The 25,144-nt window shown below is 32.6% G+C and overlaps 1 protein-coding gene across 1 annotated transcript in view; it reads right to left on the bottom strand.

Moving 5' to 3' along the window:
- Nucleotides 1-14,839: 14,839 nt before the first annotated feature.
- LOC124419942 (tyrosine-protein phosphatase 69D-like) overlaps nucleotides 14,840-25,144 on the bottom strand; it is a 41,961-nt gene continuing 31,656 nt past the window's right edge. The window contains exon 5 of the mRNA XM_046951062.1: nucleotides 14,840-15,089. Coding sequence (XP_046807018.1) covers nucleotides 15,045-15,089 — 45 coding nt within the window. The 3' untranslated portion in view covers nucleotides 14,840-15,044. The remainder of the gene's footprint in view (nucleotides 15,090-25,144) is intronic.

Below are 25,144 nucleotides of genomic sequence, written 5' to 3'. Positions count from 1 at the left end.
GTTCCGAATTCTCCACAATCCACTTCAGGATAATATGATAAGCGCAATATTATTACATTAAAATCATGATGAAAAGCTACATAAAAACGTTTATATATGTAGACATAAATCTCTCCTCTTAATTTTATAATATACATATAAAAGGCCTGCTTATGATGGAGCTCATGATATTTGTTTAACAAATTGTCGCATTATTGTTGTCTTGTGCAGGTCTTTAATCTCTATTTGACTCTAGCCCACTTTCAGAAAACTAGTTTTTCTTCAATATGTCCGGCTATACTTTCCTAACTTGTTTAAATATTTATGTATATCGTGGTTTACTAATTTCACACAATATACCTTCGCGCTGTTGTATTTTTTAATGAAAACTATATAATAAACTACTTTGATAACATTATTGGGAGGTCAAAGGTATTTTTAAAAGATTTATAGAATTTAGAATAACTATAGAGTTCGGAATAATTGCGTTAAATTATGAAGGAAAATATACTTTCGCAGAAGGTAGTTTTAACATGAAAGGATAAAAAATGCAAAATATCTTTAATCGATTTTTATCCTTTCATATTATTCAAAGTTTCCATTTTTAAAACTTTCTATCATAGAGATAAAGAAACTCGGTTCCACAATATCAAATTTCAAATTTTTCTACATAATATTTTAACAAGAAAAGGACTTTGAAATTTTCAGAGGGGAAAATTTTATTAACTAATTTATTGAGATATTTAAAAAATATTATAAAAATTAAACAAATGGAGCTATGAAGACCAAATTTCAGACTTTTGTACTCCATTCTAATGTCCTTATTATGAATATTTTTTGTTGAACAATTTTGTATAAAATTTCAAGGATAATAAAGGATAAACTATTATAGTGATATTTTTTACATCTTTTTATTTTTAAAAAATAAAACAAAATACTACAATTGTGCTCTTTAGTTTGATACTCATGTTGTTATAATAGGGTGGCTAAAAATATTTTATAAAAATTTTTGAAAATTGTTTGCACCTCAAATTTTAAAGTCCTTTAAACAAACGATCAGAAAATGAAAAACTGAGTACGTTATACCGTATAAATTATGTGCTTTCGTATGTATATGGTTTGTTTCGTGTGTGAAAAATGATGTTGGACGGTGTAATAAAACAAAATTTACTTGAGCCTCGTTTGCTTACTTTTTATTTTTTGGAGAATTTATTTACATTTCTCTTATTTTACTTCTTTGCGTTTCAAACCTAATGTTTATCAACTTTTTTAATTTCAAAGTATGCTAAACGGTTAAAATTTACTTAAAAATGTAAATTTTTGACAGATATCAAATGAGTAAAATTTTACTAGCTCATAGGACTACATACATTTTTGACAAATGAAAAAAATTTAAAATCCAACAAATAAAATATTTTATAATACATTTGCGTCTGTAAAATTTTTTTTTTAACAATAAGACCAATAAATGTGTTTTTTTATTAAGATAAATGCAGATTTTCTTGTGAAATTCGTGACAATTGTTAAAATTTAATGTTATCAAAACTAATTTCTTTATTGTTCAGATAAAGTTTTTTCTTAAAATTTTACACAGGCAAATTACTTAATTGCTTCACTTTATATACTTAGGAAAGTCTAAAAATTAATAAGGAAAACATCAGAAATTTTTGTGCAGACAATATTAAAGTAAAATTTTAAAGTACAAAGTGTGAATTAGTGTAATAGATATAGGATGTGTTTCGGCGTCAATCCGTGGTTCAGTGCATATACACAAAAAAAATAGAACACAAAGGATAATTAGTTTTAATTAAAAGGAGAAGATTTGTCTACCTTTATTAGATATATTACCTTAAGATAGTGTGCACAACAAGAAGCGTTCTTTAAGGCTTCTATTTGACGCGTGGTAAACAACTACTTATTCCTAAGTATGGAGGCTAATTAAGTTTAAATACAGTTAGCAATTAACTCGTTAGTTTTATTATAGTTTTCCATCAAAGACATAAACTAATGGTAGTAAATCATTAGGATTTACACTTAGAGAAAAAATACCGCAAATAATCGATTTGTACTTAAACAGGATGAATTTCTCATGTATTCGTTTATTAAAATGTTTTGTAAAAATATTAAAATTTAATTACGAAAATACTCATACAATTGAAAACATGTTGCTGGAATATTGTTAGAAACGTTTTTCAACAATACAAACAGAGTATTACAACCATTAAAAAGTATAAATTTTTTCAATTTCGTCTTTGCTCGATAATCTTGATTCAGACATACATACGTACATATTTTTCAATACAATGTAAAAACATTATATTGAAAAATTAAAAAGAAAAAAATTCTAAAAAAAACAATAGAGAACAAATCAGGATGCACTATGTAAGGTGAAATCGTCAAGGCAGCTGATTTTTAATTGTTTATTGTAAAAGTGCCTGGGTTTTGTCAAAAATTATTTATTTATTTATTTTTATTCTAACATAAAAATTAAATTTGTGTTTTCAAACGAAAAAAAAAAATCAAATCAAAAATTATGAATGAAAATGCTTATGCGGTTGTTGCCTAAACGCTCTCACCTTACTTATTACAACATGGAACAAATTTTATTTAACTACTTTCTACTCGAAAAAATATTGAAGCCTACTGATATTTTTAAGAATATTTTATTTTGAAGAGCTTATGATCAAATATTTTTGAATATTTAATATACAATTTATTTATTTAAAGATTTTTTATTATTACAACTGTAAATTACAAGCATAGAATATTAAACAGCATATATACATGTATAGAAATGGTCTTAATTTTTTGCTAGTGGTAATAAATTCATATTAAATTGTAAATTAAAGAAAAGCTAAATGTTGCACATTTTGTATGGAAGTTAGCACTTATTTTCTTCAACAATAAATATATTTTGAGATAGCAATATAACAAAAAGTGATTTGAAATACGATATGTATTTATATTTGTTCAAAAATGGTTGAAATTGTCTTAAAAAGCTTTTTATTTTTGTTTTCTACATATTTCAATTGTTATATTTTAATTTTCCTTTAATTGTTAATATTGCAGAAAACATATTGAGATATTTTTATTCTTTTAGTAAATACTGGAAATACGTCTCACTTATTTTTAATTAAAGATTAGAATAAATTATTTCACAGTTATTTTTTAATTAAAGATTAGAATAAATTTTACTATTTTATACTATTTTTGCACTACAACAAAATAGTGAAAATGTTTAACAGTCACTACATGAATGCTTTAATATGCTCTAAAACCTCAAAAAAATTGTGTTTATAAAAATATTCCAAACAAATTGAAAATACATATGTTCAAAATATTTATATTTTTATTTTTATTGTATTAAAGAAAAATTATATAAAAACTTTAAACTTTTAAGTAAATTTCACGAATTATAATCTTAGCAGTGTATAAAATTTTATAAGTATATAGCAATAAAACATAATGATATGCATTTCAGTTCCATTAACATTAGTGAATGATTATATTTTCCACTATCCTATTAGTAAAGAAAAAAAAAAAATTGGACTAAGCTGTAAAAAAAGGATTTTCACTATCACTAAATTAATTTTAGTAAACAATTTTTTTGTATCAGTGAGGCTAATATTTATTACTGATAGTGAAAAATTTTGCACTATCACTAATATTTAGTGGAAACTGCAAATTCCGCGCACAACTCTGCTACAAAAGAACTATAAATAAAAAGTTCCCTTTTATGGAGCTTAATTTCATATTTATATTTTCACCTTATTCCGACTCTATATACTTAAATTCATGCTTCTAGGTTCAATATTATAGAAAATCCAAAAAGTACCTTTTGTAGAACAAAAAAGTACCAAAAAACCATTTGACGTGTTTTTGTCCAATCCGGGCTATACATACTTAATTTAATGTTTCTTAGTTCATTATTATAGAAAACTGAAAAAGTACTTTTTGAAAGACGAAAAAGTAAAAAAAAAAAATTTCCCTTTTATGGGTTCTCATCTAATTCCGAATCTACATACTTAATTTCATGTTCATAGGCTCAATATTATAGAATTTTCAAAAAGTACCCTTTGAAAAACGAAAAAGTACCAAAAAGTTCCATTTTATGGGTTCTTACCTAATTCAGACTTTACATACTTAATTTCATATTTCTAGGTTCAATAGTATCGAAAATTCAAAAAGTACATTTTGAAAAACGAAAAATTACCAAAATGTTTCCTTTTATAGCTTCTAACTTAAGCCAGGCTCCACATATATAATTTCATGATTCTAGCCAATAACAACACACTAGTGCTGCAGTCTCTCTGCTCCACTTACTTTGCTGCTCTCGCTCTGCCTTGTGTTTATAAACAAGAGTACAATAACAAAATTAAATAGCGATCTTATTGAAAGAATGTGTAACAGAATTATTGAAGATTCGGATCTCTCCGATATCTGGGGTCCTCTAAAAATTTCAACAAAAACAGATGGACATAGCTTAATCAACTCCGCTACCTATAAGGATCCAAAATATATGTGCTTTATGGGGTCGGAAAATTATATTATATAAATTACAAACGGAATGGCAAACTTATATATACCCTATATATAGTCGTATGTGGCCGACCATATGATACCCTACACCAGTTATGAATATTAAATGTGATTTATTTTTCATAATAAAGCATTTATCATCAATATTACATTGTTCCGATACATTTAAACAATTTACGGATAAAAAAACTAATTTTCTGAAAGAGGCTTTATATGGAGGCTAGGGCAAATATGGACCAAGCCCTATAAAATGTTGTGAATATATTTATATTTACATAATATTTTATTATGCTGAATTTCATTGCGATATTTGTTTTTATACCCTCCACCACCATCAGTGGTGATAGAGGGTATATATAACTTTGTAATTCCTTGTGTAACACCAAGAAATATTCATCTGAGACCCAACAAAGTATATATATTCTGGGTCCTTATCAAATTCTGAGTGGATCTAGCTATGTCCGTCTGTCTGTGTAAAACACGCTCACGATAAAACAAAGCAATAGAATTTAACCAAATTCACCCAAAATGTTCTTCGTTTTTCTAAGTTGTTTGGTATTGAAAATGGGCCAAATCGGTTCACATCAGGAAAAGTTATGAATCAAAATTTGAAACAACCTCGAAAAAATAGGAATTTTTTACAAATTCTGGTGTAATTTTCCCGAAACTATGCAAGATAATTCCATAAAAATAGGCGTACATTCGTTTTCACACAAGAGCTTAATCTCTGAGTAAAATCGCCAGAATCGGTCCACAATTTCACAATTTTTTGTTAATAACTTCCGTCGTTATGTCGATATCTTCACAAAATTTTAGAAATTGAAATTTTATGACAATAGAATTTATTCAGAGGAAAACCTTTTTTGGTGGGTCCATAATTGGTCATAGCTCCCATTCAAGGTCCCCTCCCGAAAATCACTTAAACGCGCACAACTCATTACTAAATTAAGATATCTATATAAAACTTAGTATTAGTATTGCTCTTATATACAGAAATATTACAATTAAAGCTTTTTTGGATCGGTCCATAATTAGTCATAGCTCCCATACAAGGTCCCCTCCCGAAAATCAGTTAAACCCGCATAACTCATTACTAAATTAAGATATCGTTATAAAATTTGGTACAAGTATTGGTCTTATATACAGAAATATTACAATGAAAGTTTTTATAGATCGGTCCATAATTGGTCATAGCTCCCATACAAGGTCCCCTTCCGAAAATCACTTAAACGCGCATAACTCATTAGTAAATCAAGATATCGATATGAAATTTGGTACAAGTATTGCTTTTATACTTGTACCAAATTTCTCGACGGGTAGTCATCTTGACGCGATGCGAAGGCTTATGTGTGATGACCCATGCAGACCGTGCTGGTAGGGCTACCCATGCCAGAGGGGCTCATGACGAGCACATACTAAGAACTACCCTTCCCACCACTGGTAGCGTCTGTTTCTCCCCGATGGGGCGGTTACCAGTCCATGTACTTGTCAAAAGATCTCTACTCATCCTTCGGATGTGTATCTTTTGACAGTATAGTCCGTTCGGGATCTTTAGATCCCTAAACTCCACGACGGTCCGTCTAAATCCACCAGCGTCTGTTCCCACATTGGGCGGCTTGGTGGTCTGCAAGCACATCATATGCAGAATCATATACTTGGCAGCAAGTATAAAAGGCACACCGGTTTAATGTCCAATGTCCGACAAGAAACCGTGCCCCGCGTATCCGGTAAGGGGCCTAATAATCTCCGGAGACCCTACCCCCACGGCGAAGGCGACAGGCTGTGGAGAGTCGAGTGCTACTGCCACCCAGGTTAGTCCGGCGGAGACACCGGGTCGGGCTAGTCTGAATTCTACCGGCGCCAAACCCAAAACAAAAGCGTCTGCGGATTTAGGGAAGCCTGGATCCTGCAGTCGCAAAACAATAACAGCATCTGGCTCCAAAGCTGGATGCAGCAAAATAAGCAGCGAGGCACCCCTGGACGTCACCCCAAGTACCTCAAAAGCAGCTCAGGTCCGTATTGGCAAAATGCCGATATCTGCAGGGCCAGCAGCCCGGGGCAAAACGTCCGAAACCGTTGCCCCCCAAGCCGCATGACAGGACCTTCGGTGAAGTGGTTGAGAACAAATTCACGCGTGCTGTCATCGACAGGGGTGACATAGATGGCGCTATGTCTCCATCCAGATGGGACATAGTGCGAAAAAAGCTGATGGGGGTGTTCTGGGAAGTTCTTAAACAGAACCCTGGTCCCCCCACAGTGTGAGGACGGCGGTTGGTTTCACAACAGAGTGAAGCTAATGGCCTGTTCTAACGAGCGCTCAGCTAAGCTGGATGTGGTCTCTGTGAACGAAATCCCACGAAGGCCAAGATCCACCGCCATAATTCCTGCGGAACCGCATAAAAAGGCAGCGATACTGGAGCTTCTACAGGTTGGAAATCCGGATCTTCCAACTCAAGATTGGAAGGTCGTCGGGGTTTCTCAACCTGTAGGATGCTCCAGAAGGATTGTTGTGATCCTGAACCAGGAGTCTTTGGTGCCGCTTCGCGAGAAACAAGGGAAGGTCTACTACGGCTTCGAGTCGATCTTCCTTCGTGAAGTCAATCAACTTCTAAGTTGGTTAAGAAGGGGGAAGAGTCAGTTGACGAGGACGATCTCCTTGCCTATGACAAGGAGGACGCCAACGTCACAGTGTTGCGTAAGGACAAAAAAGGAGATGGTGAGAGTAACCCAAATTAATCTCCACCACTCCAAAGCAGCCTCGGCTGCACTGCTCCTCCGAATGGGTGTAAGTGGGGAGGAGCTCGCCCAAGTCTAGGAACCCTGGATTCACCAAGAAAGGGTGAGTGGACTAGGCATGAAAAGCTTTAAGCTATTGTACGCAAATGGATCTGGTAAGATTCGATCCTGTATAGTAGCCAAAAGCAGTCTCAACATCTTCATTCTTTCTGATTTCAGTGATGAAGACACCGTAGCAGCCATATGGGAGACCAGTGTAGGTGCTATATTGGTTATCTCGGCGTACATGGCTCACAACACAGCGACCAGCCACCGAACAACCTGGTCTGCAGATCCATAGAGATGGCAAACTCAAAAAGCATGCCGATCATTATGGGGGCTGATGCCAACACCCATCACACTGTCTGGGGAAGCTCGGACATTAACGCTAGAGGTGAGTCAATCTTTAACTTCATTCTAAGCAATAATCTTGATATTTTAAATTCAGGATCCGAACCGACATTTATTGTTTCAAACAGAAGGGAAGTTCTTGATATTACGCTGGTTAGTTCTATGCATCATGATAGGATAAGGGGATGGAGAGTCTCAAGTGACTGCTCTTTCTCTGACCATCAGTACATCGATTTTGAAATCGTAGTTGAGGCCCCAAAGCCCTTTATAAACAGGAGACGAACAGATTGGGAAATGCAAATAGGGCTAATCACACGTTCACTCCAGGATGTACCGATCATCGAAAACCGATCGGACATAGAAAACGCGGTTGAAACCATAAATCAAGCTTTCAAACACGCGACTTCACTGTCTTGCAAACAGAGTATGCACAAAGGCACATGCAGGCCCCCATGGTGGTCTGCGGACATTGCGAAATCTCGAAAAGAGACGCGCAGACTGTTTAACGAGGCAAAGAAAACAGGAAACTGGATTTCTTACAAGACCTCGGTAAATCGTTTCAAGAACCTGGTAAGAAATGCAAAGCGCAAATCTTTGAAAACCTTCTGTAGCGGCATGGAAGGTTCTTCTGAGACCAGTCGTCTGCGCAAAATCTTATCATCTACTCCTCCTGTCCCAAGTTTCATTCAGAAACCTTGTGGCAGTTGGACGACCAGCAGCCAAGAAACTTTAGAAGTTTTAATGGCCACTCACTTTCCAGGCTGTCAATCTCCGGAAAACGGGACTGACATGCAGTTTACAGATCTCCCAGCTGATACAGGAATATCCATAAATGAAGATAAGATCAACTGGGCGATAAACAGCTTCGACCCCTACAAATCACCGGGTCCTGACGGTATAATACCTGCGGATTTGCAACACAATGCTGTCCATCTTATGCCTTGGCTAACGCGGATATATGATGCCTGTTTAAAATGGTCTTATATACCCGAACCCTGGACCAAGTGCACAGTGGTCTTCATTCCGAAAGGAGGAAAGACCTCTCACACGAAGCCAAAGGATTTTAGACCAATTAGTCTATCCTCCTTTCTTCTCAAAACTTTGGAAAGGATAATTGATCTGCATCTCAGAATACAAATCAAACCTGACCATCTATCAGCATCTCAACATGCCTACATGAAGGGAAAATCTGTTGAGACTGCATTACACTCGCTAGTTTGTCACATTGAAAAGACAATAGCGCAAGGGGAATATACACTTGTTGCCTTCTTGGACATCGAGGGGGCCTTCAACAATGTTCACCCTGGGTCGATAATAACGGTCTTAACTGGCCTGGGTATAAACCAACCAATAACAGCTTTTATCATTACTGACTCAACGAATCATTATCTCCGAAATGGGAACAGCAAATGTCACAAAAGTGGCAAATCGCGGTACCCCACAAGGTGGAGTTCTATCTCCACTCCTGTGGAACCTAGCGTTGAACCCACTTCTCATAGATCTTAGATCTATGGGATTTAAGGTAATTGCATATGCAGACGATGTGTCTGTGGTAGTATCTGGCAAATATCTGGATACTCTATCGCAAAGGATGGAGATTGCACTCAAGACACTCAGTACGTGGAGCAACGTCAGTGGCCTTGGTGTAAATCCATCGAAAACGGAACTTGTTCTCTTCACTAAGAAGTACAAGATACCCTCCTTCACTCTCCCACGACTGAATGGGATAGAATTGAAGTTATCGGATAGTGCTAAATATCTGGGAGTAATCCTAGATTCAAAACTATCATGGCGTTTGAACACTCAATCTAGAGTATCAAAAGCGGCTGCGGCCTTATACTCGTGTAAGAGAGCAATTGGCAAATCATGGTGCATAAACCCCAAGAATACCAAATGGCTCTTCGACATGGTAGTTAAGCCCATACTATTGTACGGTGCACTTGTATGGTGGAAGTAAAGGACTCACACCGCAAATATTTTGATGGAATCCTTCGTACATCAGCTCTGTTGATAACGGGGGCTCTCCGCACCACCCCATCAAAGGCTCTCTTTGTCATGATGGGATGGTTACCTATTGATCTAATGGCCCAAGAGGTTGCCCTCAACGCGGCTATTAGGCTCAATACAATTGGTATGTGGCACATGATTCAGTCAGGTCACTCAACCATTCTCAATTGTCTACGAGAGATTCTTGACAATATTGACTATTGCATCGCCAAACCTTCTTTTGATAGAAGCTTTTCGGTGAATATCCGACACGATCCAAATATGATGGAAACAATCCTCCATGACGGATCGTATAAGGTTTTCACTGATGGCTCAAAATCAAACCATGGTGTTGGTGGTGGCTTTTACATAGCACATTCGGGAACGGAAGTATCATTCATGCTTCCTGACCAATGTAGCGTCCTTCAGGCTGAACTATCAGCCATTAAACGGGCTGCAAACTGGCTCAGGTTTCATCGAATATACGGTGCTAATATTCGAATTTATACCGACAGCCAGGCAGCCCTTAAGGTTCTAAGTGGTGTCTACACGACGTCAAACTTAGTCCTAGAATGCCGGACTGTATTGGATTCCAGGACATCCGCAAATTCCTGGTAATACCATCGCGGACTCTCTTGCCAAGTTAGGCTCCTCACTTGCAAGAGAGCATACCGACCCTTTTGTCGGTATACCGCTTTCGATACGTGAAAAACTATATGAGCTTGCGCAATGCAGATGGTCGACTGAAGCCACCTGTAGACAGGCAAGGTTCATGTGGCCATCTTACGACCCACAAAGATCCCAAGCCCTTTTCTACATTCCGAGAGTTAATCTACGGAACTTAACGGCAGTGGTAACTGGCCACTGGCCTTTCGGACTCCATGCAAGAAGACTGAACTTACCCAGTAACGACTTCTGCAGGAGCTGCCAGGATGAAGAGGAAGAACAGAGTATAACTCACTTCCTCTTTCATTGTCCTGCCCTAGCTGATCACAGAATGGGTCTGCTAGGTAGCTATTTTCTGCACGACCTAGCGGATCTATCGGAGGTTAATATCCGAAAGATAGACTCCTATATTCGTGCGACAAACTGGTTCGGTGGAGACCAGAGTGATTAGGTTGAAGTGTACTAATACGCCGACCGTTCCCTCTCGTTTCAGGTATCACAAAGGGATCAGAATACTGGACCCAAGTGTGTCCCCAGTGATGACATCGCGAGGACGACCTGCCTACCTAACCTAACCTATTGCTTTTATATACAGAAATATTACAATGAAAGATTTTTTTGATCGGTCCATATTTCGTCATAGCTCCCATACAAGGTCCCCTCCCGAAAATCACTTAAACGCGCATAACTCATTAGTAAATCAAGATATCGATATAAAATTTGGTACAAGTATTGCTTTTATATACTGAAATATAACCCGGAAAGTTTCTTTGGATCGGTCCATATTTGGTCATAGCTCCCATACAAGGTCTTCTCCCGAAAATAACTAAAACGCACATAACTCATTACTAAATTAAAATATCCATATAAAATTTGGCACAAGTGTTGCTCATATATAGAGAAATAATATTGTGAAATGTTTTTCCGATGGGAAAAACACACATACAAGGTTCCCTTTCGAAAATCAGAAAAAACGCACATAACTCATAACCAAATATTGATATCCATACATTTATCAAAAATATTGCTCTATATACATAAATTCACTATAAAATTGTTTTACGATCGGTCCATATTTGGTCATAGCTCTCATACTAGGTCCAGAAAATCTCTTAGATTCACAATATTTATTACCAAGTATTGATATAGATACAGAATTCTGAAATTTTGTCTTTATATACATAATTGCACATAGCTCCCATACAAAGTCCTTTTACGAAAATCTCTTAAACGCACCTTACTTATTACCAAATTAAGCTATTGATACATAATTTGGCAAAAATATTAGTTTTGTATACTTCTATTTCTCCTATATTAGGTCCTGCCCCTAAAAGCACTTTAACCGTATTTAAAGAGCATTATCAATTTGTGTTGAACAAAATTTTGTGTAGAACATAATTATATATGTATTTGTATTTTGAAAATCTCTAAATCTTTCAAACAATAAATCTTGGAATTGTAATAGATTTAACTTTTGGGATTTTTTCTATTAAAGACATGAGAAAACTTATTTCTACAAATATTTGATCATTTAGAAAAGTAATAATATAAAAAAGCTGGTGGGGGTATTTAAGATTCAGCACAGCCGAATATAGCACTCTAACTTGTTATAAGTTAATTTTGGACATTCAAGTAATTTTCTGAAAGGGAATTTATATGGGAGTTAGGGTAAAAGAGGGCCCGATCTTTATGAAATTTGGCAGGGTCATCAAGATTCTATAAAATTTAGTTGTGATGGTGGGTGGTGTAGGGTATAAATAAAGATCTTGTATAATTTAAAAAAAGAAGTAAATTTTTAAACATTTGTTATTAAAATGTTTGCAATGAACAAAACATAGAAATATTAATAAATTAGTTTATTTAAGACATAAATTTTGGTTGATTTTGTTATTAAAATATTTGCAATAAGCGAAACATAGAAATATTAATAAATTAGTTTCTTTAAGACATAAATTTTGGGTAGATTTTTTAATAAAGTTATAACAAGATTTGTCGTAGAGACCAAAAAATGTGTTGCTCCATCCGTCCGTAGCAAAAAATTTTTCATTTTTTATAATATAAAATTTTTGGTTTACTATTTTTTCCTGCATATAAGTGAAATTGTTCGAAATATTTTGATAAACATACTAAATGAAACAAATCAATTAAAATAATGAAACAAATCCATTGATAATGTAAATTTTAAATGTAAATAAAAAATAATATTGATAACAATTTATTTTATTTAAAAAACTGAAAAAATAATAGATGAACTTTAATACTTTTTAATGTTTGAAAGTAATTTTTCAATATTTCCAGTAAAAATGTTTATAATCAAAATTGACTCACACATTAGCATTTTAAGTCATTATTTTTACTCGGCAATTATCTAAATAATTGTTTAAAACTAATAAGAAAAATCAGTCTTTGTAAATCGTAGAATTTTCTCCGTCAAGTACATATTTCACATTTTTGGTTTGCTGTTAATAATGTATAAAAATTATTGTTGTGAAAATGTTTATTATTTCAATAAATACTGGAAATATGTTTATTAAAGAATTTTATAGAGTCACAAATATTGTTTTAGTTAATGATACGGAATAGGGAAAATTTAAATAATGAGAAATAAATCTGTAATTTTTAAATTTTAACAAAACTATGTATCGTAGAGTACAACAAAAATATGTACACATGTATGTATATAATTATGTAAATGTTGAGCCATATACTAATTTTAAAAGTAGAGAAGAAAATGTTTAATGTTAATAGAAAAGAATACTCCCATTTATTTGTTATTAGAATATTCAAAATAAATCATGACCATACTCAACATCATAAAATATATTTATCTTTATTAATATCAATAGCCTAACTCAAGGTTTTTTTTCACAAAAACAGCCTTTCGCTAGTTCTCAATTTTTTTTCAATGAACAAACCAAAAATACTCAAACGCTATTTATGACAGTCATCAGTTTCCAATTTCATCACAATCAAAATTGCATTTACACCCATTGGATAATGCAAAACAATTTTTCCTCATGCGTATACAAGAAGAATTACAAATTGAACCATATCATAATTTTTAATGAATTCTATATTGTTTCCATGTTAAAAATTAAAACTGGAAACAATAAAAAAATTTTTTGTACGGGCTTTTAACATTATTACATACATATGAATGTATTATTATACATTCTCAATTTTCAATTAAAAATAATTTCTTCCCTTCCGCAAGTTCACAATTTTATAAAAAAAAAAATATTTACATCCTCAAATTTCATAAAAATAATTTCTTCTTCATTAAAACAAAAACAACTATTGCCTTCCCATTTCATCCAAAAATATTAAATTAAAAAAATCAGTAAGATGTTTCTCTATTAACACTAATACAAACAACTTATACTCCAAGAGAGGAAACAAAACAAACCACACAATTAACAAAAAAAAAAATAAAACTCAAAATTAAATCTTCTCACACAAATTCTAAAAATAAATCCTCCAAAAAAATTTATCCCAAAAATTCATCCCAAAAAATTCATCGCATATTTCTGTCATTAAAAAGTGTGCCGGAAGCCCCATAAACATACTACTCATGTTTCTAGCATTGTGTTTGTTTATTGTTTCTGTATAAGCATGCATGAAAAATGTAAATTTTTTATGAAATTTTTAGAGGTGATCTCGGATTTTTACTCATATCTTCGTTAATAGCGTTCTATTCGATCGTATTTCCGATAGAATTATTGAAAATTCGGATCTCTAGGGTCTTCTGAATACTGACATGCAGACTGACATGGCTTAATCGACTCCGCTATCTATAAGGATCCAGAATATATATACATACTTTATAGGTTCGGAAAATTATACTATAGAAGTTACAAATTTATATATACCCTATACCTATCAAAGCATGAAAAAATTTTATTTTTTAATGAAATTTTCAAAGGTTGTCTCGGATTTTTGCTCATATATCAGTTATTTGTGGACCGATTACTGTCTAACAGAATTATTAAAGATTCGTATCTCGCCGATATCTGGGTTCCTCTAAAAACTGATTTCAACAGACAGGAAAATTATATTACAGAAATTACAGACGGAATGACAAACTTGTATAAAAATAATTAAAAAAAGAAAAAATGTATTATATTTTCTCCTTTTCCTATCTGAACTCTTTTTGACAACTTTTGCTAGAGCCAATAGGTGAAAAGTTACACTTATTTCAACTTTGGACCGTAACGCTAAAAATTTGTGTCTTGTCTACTACTCAATAACCTTGGTGTAAAGACATCGATTTTTAAAGTTGGGTCGCTTAATACGCAATATAATATATTATTTAGTGTGACAATTCAAGGCAATTACAATTTAGAACGTACTTTTCTGCTGCTTCTATCTGTTTTTTATATTATGCCCTTTACTATAAATATTTAAAAAAATACGAAATTGTATTTAAATGGCGGCTATATTTTTAAAATTAATAATTTGTTCTACAGGGAAAATTAAAAATCAAGTCCAGGAAAATGAAAACACTAACATAAACGAACTTCGTATGTAAGTAAAATCATTAGTGTGTGGTATCAAACATTTTTATTACATTTACATATAAAATTTTACACTCAATTGTCCTTTGGTTACTTGCTTATTATGTATGTATGTTATCTACAGTAATGTAGAATATATTATAGTAATTTTACAAAATTAACTTATGACATTTTATACAATATGTGGTTAGAAGTTCTTAAATAGTAGCTGTTTATTATGCAAAATATGGCTCCTTATAAAATTATGACTATGGCTCTATGTAGGAACTCGTATTGTGCCTGAAATAAAAAATAAGTTCTAAATAAATTGTTCACAATTTTTATATTAAGGAGTGAGATCGAAAAATTCTTAACATACATATATGTTTATAAAAAAGAAACCACTAAACTTACAGCTTTATTTTTTTTATTTGATTCAAATTATTATTACAATGCCTTTAGTAAGGCCCCTATACTGAACATTTTTCCCGTTGGGATATGTGTATTTGTTAGTTTATTTTTTGTTTTCGAAGTTTTTTACTTGTTGTACTGCTACTTCAATTTTTATTCTATTGCTACCTCATTTATTTGGTAGCAATAGAACGAACAACTAGTAGCAAAGATTTCTATTGCTACTTTTCAAAAGTAGCAATAAAATTATTTATATTTTTAAGCTACTACCCCAATTGTAGTTTATGTTTTATTTAGAACTATTTTTACTTCTAATAATTTATTACTACTGCTATTTAAAATCATACGACGATCAATAATCGCTATACATGCAAAGATTTAGCCGTGAAGTTATGGATGCAATGCTTACATTCGCTACACGTTATTATAATTGGTCAAATATAAATATAAATATAATAACATGTATTTGCCTTGTCATATTAGATATAAATTGGTTATGCTATTTTGATGCCTCATATATTTTATGGTCTTGAAGTTATAACTGGTACGATGTCTTGTATATTAGCTAAACTTAATCGTATTGTTAATGTACTAGTCCGTTATGTTTATAATGTTCGGAGATGGGTCCATATTTCTGAATATGTTAAAACCTTTTTGGGTTCTTATTTTAGAGATTTTGTTGATATTCGTAAATTACTTCTTTTCTATAGGATTATTAATACGGGTATTCCTTACTATATTTGCTCTGAATTTTGCTTTTCTCATTCTACTAGGAATACCCAGATTATTATACCTAGGATAAGAAGTGGTTTATTTAAACGTTCTTTTGTTGTTAAGGTGGCTAGAATTTGGAACTTTCTGCCCCTGGATCTTCGTATTTTTTTCTCACTCCAATAATACCTTTCGTTTGAAACTTCTAGCGTACTATTCTGATAATGCTTAGGTAATTTTAGATTTTCTCTTTTTCGTTTTACACTTGTGGCTACTACATTGGGATTTTATTAATATTTTTATTAGTAATCCGTAATGATTCATTTGGCTGGGGAGCCTACTTGTTTAAGTGTATATACATTTTTTATAGTTAAATTAAGTTTATTTTTTTACTCAATTTGTTAATTTTTATTCAGGTGTTAAAACGTGTAATATATAATTATTGGCCTAGGAAGGCTTTTTATATTACTTGAAATAAATAAATAAATAAATAAATAAATATACCCCATAAAGTCTCTTAACATATTTCGAAAGAAATCTTCAAATCTGTGCTTAAATGGGAAAATTTTTCAATATAAAAACTGTTTTCCAAAAAGTCCTATGTGAAGTTTTTTTGAAAATACCTATTAAATATATTAGTAAACTAATCCGCGAAGAGGCATATTTTTCTAAAGAATCGCTATATGTCAAAATAACAGCTAAATTAAAGTGTTAGGGATATAAATATTGACATTTGTTGCATATATGCAAATTGGCATAGCATAGTCGAATAGACCATTAAAAAATGTAAGAAACTACGCTCCATACATCTCGGGAATCCAAATTTTAACTAACTTAATTAAGAATTTAGCTGTATAAAACTAGTAAAATAGGTCTATAAGAATCGGAATATGGTCAAAACAAAAATTATTAACAAATTATATTTTATAGAATTTTTGATTAAGCGATGTCAAATAGTATATTTGCATAAAAATCAAAAAGTCCAGAGATATAGGCAGTGATGAGTCGCGATATGACAAAAGTATTTTGGTGTATCACTGTGAAATTATTTATACAAAACCAAAATTAACATTTTGTCAGTTTTTTATGTCCAGCTTTTTTTTGTTTTGTCCAGCTTTTTAAAACCCAATGTCCAGCTTTTTGTGAATCGGAATCTGGCAACCCTACCCCCAATAGAGCTTGTAAACCTTGTAATTAAAGTACGGGTCGCAATTTTGGAGATAATGCAATGAAATTTGGCACATGATCTTTTATGGTACCGTAGACGAAACCTATTGAAAATAGTTAACATCGGTCCATTATTTCACCTAGCCCCCATACAATTGAACCCGCCTAATAGGACTTTTAAGTTCATAATTACGTTTAATATACTCTTATCTAGACAAATGGACCACATTTGACCCTAGCCCCTACAAAATTAAAATTTTTTTAAAATCTTACATTATTATCCACAGTTATATTAAACAATAAATGGGTTATGTGTCTGAGGCAAGTTGCAATTCAACTTAAATGCTTTATTATGCAAACCAAATTACATTTTATTCGTATACAGGTGTAGGGTATTATATGGTCGGCTTCGTCCGACTATAACTTCTTAAAAACAAAAAGGTCGACTTAATCATTTAACTTAACTTTAATTTTTTTTACAAAAAACCAATAGAGATAACAATATGAAATTTTTCAGTCAGAAACTCCTATTATTAAATTTAACATATATTATTTCCAAAAAAATAATAATAATAATAAATAAGGATATTAAAGAATTACAATTTTAAAAGGATTCTGATTTTTATCCTGATTTTTAAAATTATTTCATTTTTAAGAATACTGTTATTCTCCTCATTCATTTGATACCCATATTGAACTACTAGACAAACCAAATTTTAGCTAAATATAATTATAGGGTAATTCCAAAATAAATCGACCAAAAAACGCTGTTCTAAATTTTTGTCATCTAAGATTTTAAAATCAGCATATATTCTACTTTTTAATGTGGTTTTATGGCGTATAAATAATCCTTAACTCATTCGCTTCACATTTTATGGGTCTCTAAAGTAGGGCATTTCGGGTATTTTTGTTATCCGATTTTAACAAATGATATTTCGTTCGACAGGGGTCGTCAATTACTCGTTTTTCATTAAAATTGCATGAAGTCCTGGGCGCATGGATCATATAGTGAAAATGTCCTTTATTTCAAAAAAGGACTTTTTTCATGGAAATCAGTGCTTTTTATACATTTTAAAACATTTTATAGTCTTTTTATGCCGAATAAAATAAAAATTACTACATGATGATGGTGAATAATATCTGAAATCATGTCATATATAATTGAAATATTGGAGGTCATAGGTCAAAATAATATTTTTTTAATTATCTCCTTTTCATACATCCTATGGATTTAGGAGTCATTAAAAAATTTGTAGAGAATCAAATTTACGGCATTTTTGTTTCAGATAATTTTTTCCTATTATCAGTAATTTTCGAGTTAAATTTAAGATATGGTTTTCTAACATCAATATATTTTGAACTACAAACGTAATCGTGATAACTTTATGTACAGACAATAGTAATAACAACCCTATAAGAACAGTGACAGCCATTTGACTGGTCAATTAACTGACACTACTGAGAATGTATCCATCATTGCGTAGAACAAAGTTCCCATCACTTTCATCACAGCGTATTGCTGTATATCTGGAATAGAAATGTGATTTTAAGCTGATTAGTGCACCAAAAGGTAGTAGTAATAATATTTAAAACAGGGACGATATGTATTATTATTTAAAAATATTGCAATTAAATGAACTCATTGCATCCTTTAAAATTTAATTATCTAAACTTAAATTTTTTCTGTTCAGTCTGTCACATACATATTTGCATATGTATGTAAGAATTAAAATTAAATACTAAAAACAAAACAAAAATAACAATTTAGTTGTATAACATAAGTACAACATAAAAATTATTGCCAAGTTATTGTAGTATACTAAAAAATTTCTATTTGGCTGGACAAATTAAATTTTAGCTTGAAACTGGACAAGCACCAAAAAAGCTGGACAATCCAGCCAAGTCCAGCCAGGCTGGCAAGGCTGGGGGGTTCAGTTGTGTGGGGTCTAGGTGAAATAATGAACCCATGTTAACCATTTTCAATAGGGTTCGTCCCTGGGTCAATAGAATATCATGTACCAAATTTCATTAAATTATCTCCAAAATTGCGACCTGTAGTTTGATTCCAATGTTTACAAGCCCTATTCGGGGGTACAGTTGTATGGGGCAGGTGAAATAATGGACCGATCTTCAAAATTGCGACCTGTAGATTACAAGGTTTACATGGACGGACATAGCTAAATCGACTCAGAAAATGATTCTGAGCTGATTGGTATACTTTAAGACATAGGACCAATATTATTGTGCGTTACAAATATCGGTACAATGACGAATGCCTGGCAGTGGCAAAGAAAGTGCTCCAGAGTTTCACTATCTTCTCCACATGCTCTACATCGTCTGAATCCGCACGACCAATTTTGTATAGATGTGCTCGTAAACCTGTGTGTCGACTCAGAATACGTACCGTCATACTAACTTCAGACTTGTTAATTTTGAGGAGATTTTTTGTCTTGCTTTCATCAGGGTTGCCCCATAGGATCTTCGTGGTTTTACCAACTGTTTCATTATTCCAAGAGGTCTTATAGGATTCCCTCATCCATATTTTTACTACAGCTTTTTGTCAGTACCAGCTTAGCGTCGTCCCAGTGAGGAGGGATACTTTCCACCAAGTTCTTTAGGGTTTATTCTCAGTTGTCGTGTCGTGCGATTGACTAACTATGATTTCCTGAAGCATCTTTTTCAACTTCCTCATCTGTGCTCCAGATAGTAATAGGTAGTTTAGCTATACTATCACTCAGCTGTTTCACCATTTGTCTTTGGGATTTGCTATAATGATGTTGTTATTATCATCTGAGGATTCACTTATATTTAAAGGCTGATGTAGTTTAGAGCTCTCTCCAAGTACATCATTCTTTTCACCCCTATGTTTTTGCCAATTGCGTGCTGTACACTTGATGCATTGTCTGCCACAGAGGCCAAGGTACCCTACTCCTCCGTAGTGTTTTGCTCACGATTGCAGAGTGACGACGACACGTGACTCGCGAGTGGATCAACACATGCCGCCTGTACTGGGTTATTTAGGCCCTGCACCGAAATTTTTATATTTTTATTTTCCATGTTGTTTTTTCCAGTTTTTTGGTCCGCGGGGAATATAATATTCCCTGAATGATTTCCTGGAGCATCTTTTTCAACTTCCTCATTTGTGCTCCGGATAGCCTTTTTTAGTAATAGGTAGTTTAGCTATACTATCACTCACCTGTTTCACCATTTGTCTTTCGGATTTGCTATAATGATGTTGTTATTATCATCTGAGGATTCAGTGTCGGAACTCTCACCTATATTTAAAGGCTGAGGTAGTTTAGAGCTCTCTCCAAGTACATCATTCTTTTTTCCCCTATGTTTTTGCCAATGGCATGCTGTACACCTGACGCATTGTCTGCCACGGAGGTACCCTCCACCTCCGTAGTGTTTTGCTCACGATTGCAAAGTGACGACGACACATAACTCGCGAGTGGATCAACACTTGCCGCCTGTATGTGGGTTATTTAGGCCCTGCACCGAAATTTTTATATTTTTATTTTCCATGTTGCTTTTTTCAGTTTATTGGTCCGCTAGAAATATATATTCCCATGTGGTGGACAATCTGCCTTCCCTCAGCTTGAGACAAATTAAAACTGGGGAAGTACAGATGGTACATCACCACAACCCCCCCTCTCGTCCTAACCGCCACACGGGGACGCGCTCGGTAGGCAAAATGGGAAAAACTCCCCCGAGCCTGTCAAAAAGCTTACATTTTAAAACGATGCGAAAAGTAAAAGTTTAAGGAAAAAGTTTAGTTTAAACATAAATCTAAGATAAATAAATGGTAATGCTGTTCTTATAATTAGTGAAATTACATAGTTAGTTAGTTAGTTAGTTTGAAAGGAGGATGTATACACATCAAATCCGAAGAAATACACCTAGGCCTCTATCGGGCCTGTTGTGCGCTCCTTAACCAGTGCCACGGGTGGGAATCGAACCCACCACCTCCGGTCTACCAGACTAGAACACTAACCACTAACCTACCGGAGGCCACTATGAAATTACATAGCTATGAAATTTTTGAAATATAGGAAAATTTTCAAGTGTGCAGAAGTAAAAGCTACATAAGCTATAAAAGTTTTTTGTGCCAATTTTTAGAGGGACGTAATTTGACGTAATTATGGCATAAAAAGTCCAAATCGAGAGGTACGGTTTTATAGGGGATAGGTGAAATAATGGACCGATTTCAACCGTTTTAATAGGCCAAAAACATGCTTGATCTAAATTCCATCAAATCATCTTGAAAATTGCGGCCTGTACCTTGCGCACAAGGTTTACATGGACAGCCAGCCGGACAGACGGACGGCCGGACATGTCTTAATAGACTCAAAAAATTATTCTGAATCGATCGGTATACCCTAAGGTGGGTATTGGACCAATTTTTTTGTGTGTTACAAACATCAGCACAAACGTATAATACCCTCCCCCACTATTGTAATGTAGGGTATAAAAAACAAAAACGTCCATTTTGGACGTTTTTGGAACATTTGGAACATTAAGTACCAAATATTAAAAAAATTATTTCTGGAGGTAAAATTGGGGGACTTTAAAGGAAATTGTAGAAGCTTTCTTTTTAGCAAAAAAAGGTCCATTTTGAAAAATTAAAAATTAGAAACAATAAAGGAATAGCTATCTGAACTCCTTTGGACAATTTTCGCTAGGACCAATAGGTGACCGATAGAAAGATAAAAATTTGATATGACACTCATTTATTCGTACGTAATTCAAACTGAATTATGTACAGCTTGTGTTGAAATTTTGTATATCATTCAGTATGTAATTGGGGGTTGAATGATGAATGAGAGAGTAAATGACGAATAACTGCACCACCCCATTTTTTTCTATATAACGCCATAATTTGTTTTCTGATTTTCATTTTGTAGGTTGTGAATCAAAGTTAATTCGGCTATGTCGAATTTTATATACCCTTCATCAAGAATAATAAGAATTTGAACTATGATATTGTTTTACAACAATATCATATCCCTTTCCACACAGACGAAATTTGTGTGAATTCCACACACTGGTGAAAGTCCGACTCTCTCACAATACTCCAACATTTTTTCGCAAAAATATGTAATAAATATAAAATAATCATATTGTTTTGCAAATATGAGAATAAACAAATTTAAAAAAAGTATTTATTAAATGTTTACAAATCAAATGTGCAAGAAAAATATTAAAAAATTTGTGAAAGAATAAATTTAAATGTTTTATATTTTTCCTAACATTTTTAAGTACGTTTTTATGCAACTATGTAGGATTGGAATTATTGGTGAAAGTGGTTGGAGCTACAATACTTATACAAAAATTCTACCAATACATTCTTAGAGTTATGTACCGAATAACAATTCCTTTATGCCCTTCACCAAGATGTGTTAAAAAACAGTAAGTATTTTCATATTTAGATTTACATATTTAGATTTTTTTAAATAAATATCAATAGTTTTATTTAATTTTTAAAACCACAATAAAGCGGAAGGTATTTTGAGTTTGTGCTGCTAATTGTAACGTCCAAAACATAGGTCCTTTAAGTATCGGTTCAGTATCAATTTCTAAGTCTGTCCATCTGTTTGCCCTACGTGCTCTTAATTTAATGTTTCTATTTTTAATTAAAAAAAAAAATTAAAAAAAGACATTTTGAAGAATGAAAAACTATTAAAAGGTTCCTTTTATGGGTTTCCCTTAATTTCAGGTTTCTAAGTTCATTATTTTAGAAAATTCAAAAAGTACCCTTTAAACAACTAAAAATGAACCAAAAAGTCCTATATTATATGTTCTTACATAATCAGGGCTTTACATACCTAATTTCATGTTTTTAAATTTAATATTATGGAAAAATTCAAAAAGTACCTATTTATGTGTTCTCACCTAATTATAGAAAATGCAAAAAGTTCGAAAAAGGACCAAAAATCCCCATTTCTAAACTTTCACATAATCAGGGCTCTACAAACTTAACTTCATATATTTAGGTTCAAAAGTGCCTAAAAGTACAAAAAAGTGTCCTTTTATAGGTTCTCATATAATCAGGACTCTACATACCTAATTTTATGTCTCTAGGTTCAATATTATAGAAAAAAATGAATGAAGGTTGCCAAATTTTAATGTGTAGAAATTACACTATATTTTAACAAGTAAGCGTGCTATATTCGGCTGTGCCGAATCTTATATACCCTTCACCATAGTGTATTTTAAACATCTTTTATAAATTTTAAATTTTTTCCCGACTACATTATTATTACATCAAAAGCTAAACAAAAAGAACAACAACAACGCTAAACGAAATAAAACACAAAATACACAAGGCATCTAAACATACATAACGAAAAACACAGAAAAACAAAAATAACAGCGCAATGACGCCAACAGCATCCAAACCAAGGGTGCCCAAGCCCTATGCGCTTGGTACTCTTTTGTTTTTGTAAATGCGCTTAGCTATAGACAGTGTGTTTTCTATACACTTATATGCGCTTAACCTTAGCAATACTTTGTTGTTGTTCTTAACGGTATACAAGCAAGAGTAAAACAACAACACTTTCGTATTCATTGCTGGTAAACATTGACGAGACGTAGATTTTGTTTTTGTTTATCGTAAAAATTGTTTTAAAAGGCACTTGAAAAAATTTGTGTTAGTTTTAAATTTCAAACTTACATTATTCCCATAAAAATTATTGTACAATAACTCACAATCTACTCTCATATAATTGAAAACGTTTTAAATACTTTTTTTTATTCATTAAAAAATGTATTTGCAAAACAAAAGGGAAAATTATTTTATTTTAACAAAAAATGCAAATCATATTTTTTGCTGAGTATTTTTTTGTATGTTTGGATTCCAAACATACAAAAAAATACACAGCTGAATAAAACCAAATACATCTACATACACACGTGTACATCTTTTTCCATATACAATGTTGTTGTTGACATTTTTTGATGAAATTTTCAGAGGTTGTCTCGGATTTTTGCTCATATCTCCGTTATTTACCGACCGATTTTGCTGATTTTAAATGGCGATCTTCTCGAAAGCATGTCTAATAGAATTATTGAAGATTCAGATCTCACCGATATCTGGAGTCCTCTAAAAACTGATTTCAACAGACAGAGTTCCGATTTAAAAAAAAATTTCGTATATAGAATCTTCTCATCGAGGACTATAAAAAATGTCATCGTAGCAGTAAATTATCTCTTATAGTTTAGGAGATATTCGCATTTGAAAATTAAAATTTTAAAATTTTTACCGTCCTTACTTTAGTTTTTTGATAATAGCGGGTCCAAATATTCCCGATTTTCGCCATTTTTTTTATTCGCTTAACAACAAGTCTATATATCAAGCAGTGAAAGAATTATGTAAAAATCATGACTGAGTCCAAAGTTATAGGCATTTTAATTTAAAAAATTAAAAAAAGGCGATTTTTTGCCATTTTTTGGGGAAAAAAGTATCTTTTTCTTTTTAAGTTATCTAAAAAGTTTCTAAGAAGATGTATATAGAATTTATACTTTTTGAAAAGCTGACTACATAAAATACGATAAATGAAACAAAACCTAAAAATTTTTGATACCGAGGGGACCAGATACATCCAAAAAAACCCTATTTTTTATATAAAATTCAATTTTGAGCAAAAATTCTCAAATCGCATAGTCGATATCAAATTATAGTGACCTGTTTTATATGACCCAATATGTTCTTAATCATTTTGTAACGGGTTTCGATAACCCCGCCCCTGGTATGGATATAATAGGCAAAAAACCAAAAAATCCCATTTTTGGGATTTTTTAAAACTTTTTTGGGAATTCCGGGATTTCTAATAAGAAAATTCGAAATTTTTATTTAATTTTGGATTTTGAGTAAAAAAATCTACCTAACTGTAAAATTTCATCAAAAAATATTCATAAATAAAATTTTTATTGCAATTTGAAAAATTTGTATCTTGTATCAAAAACTGAATAAAAAACATTTTTTAATTTTTTTTAAAAAAGTATTCCGCGAATTTTTTAATTTTCAAAAATTATATACAGTTTTGAAAAATAGACAAAATTACCTC

This window comes from Lucilia cuprina, chromosome 5, assembly GCF_022045245.1.
Source record: "Lucilia cuprina isolate Lc7/37 chromosome 5, ASM2204524v1, whole genome shotgun sequence".
Taxonomy (NCBI): Eukaryota; Metazoa; Arthropoda; class Insecta; order Diptera; family Calliphoridae; genus Lucilia; species Lucilia cuprina.
The sequence above is the reverse complement of the archived record's forward strand: the minus strand, read 5'-3'. Positions and strand labels throughout refer to the sequence as shown.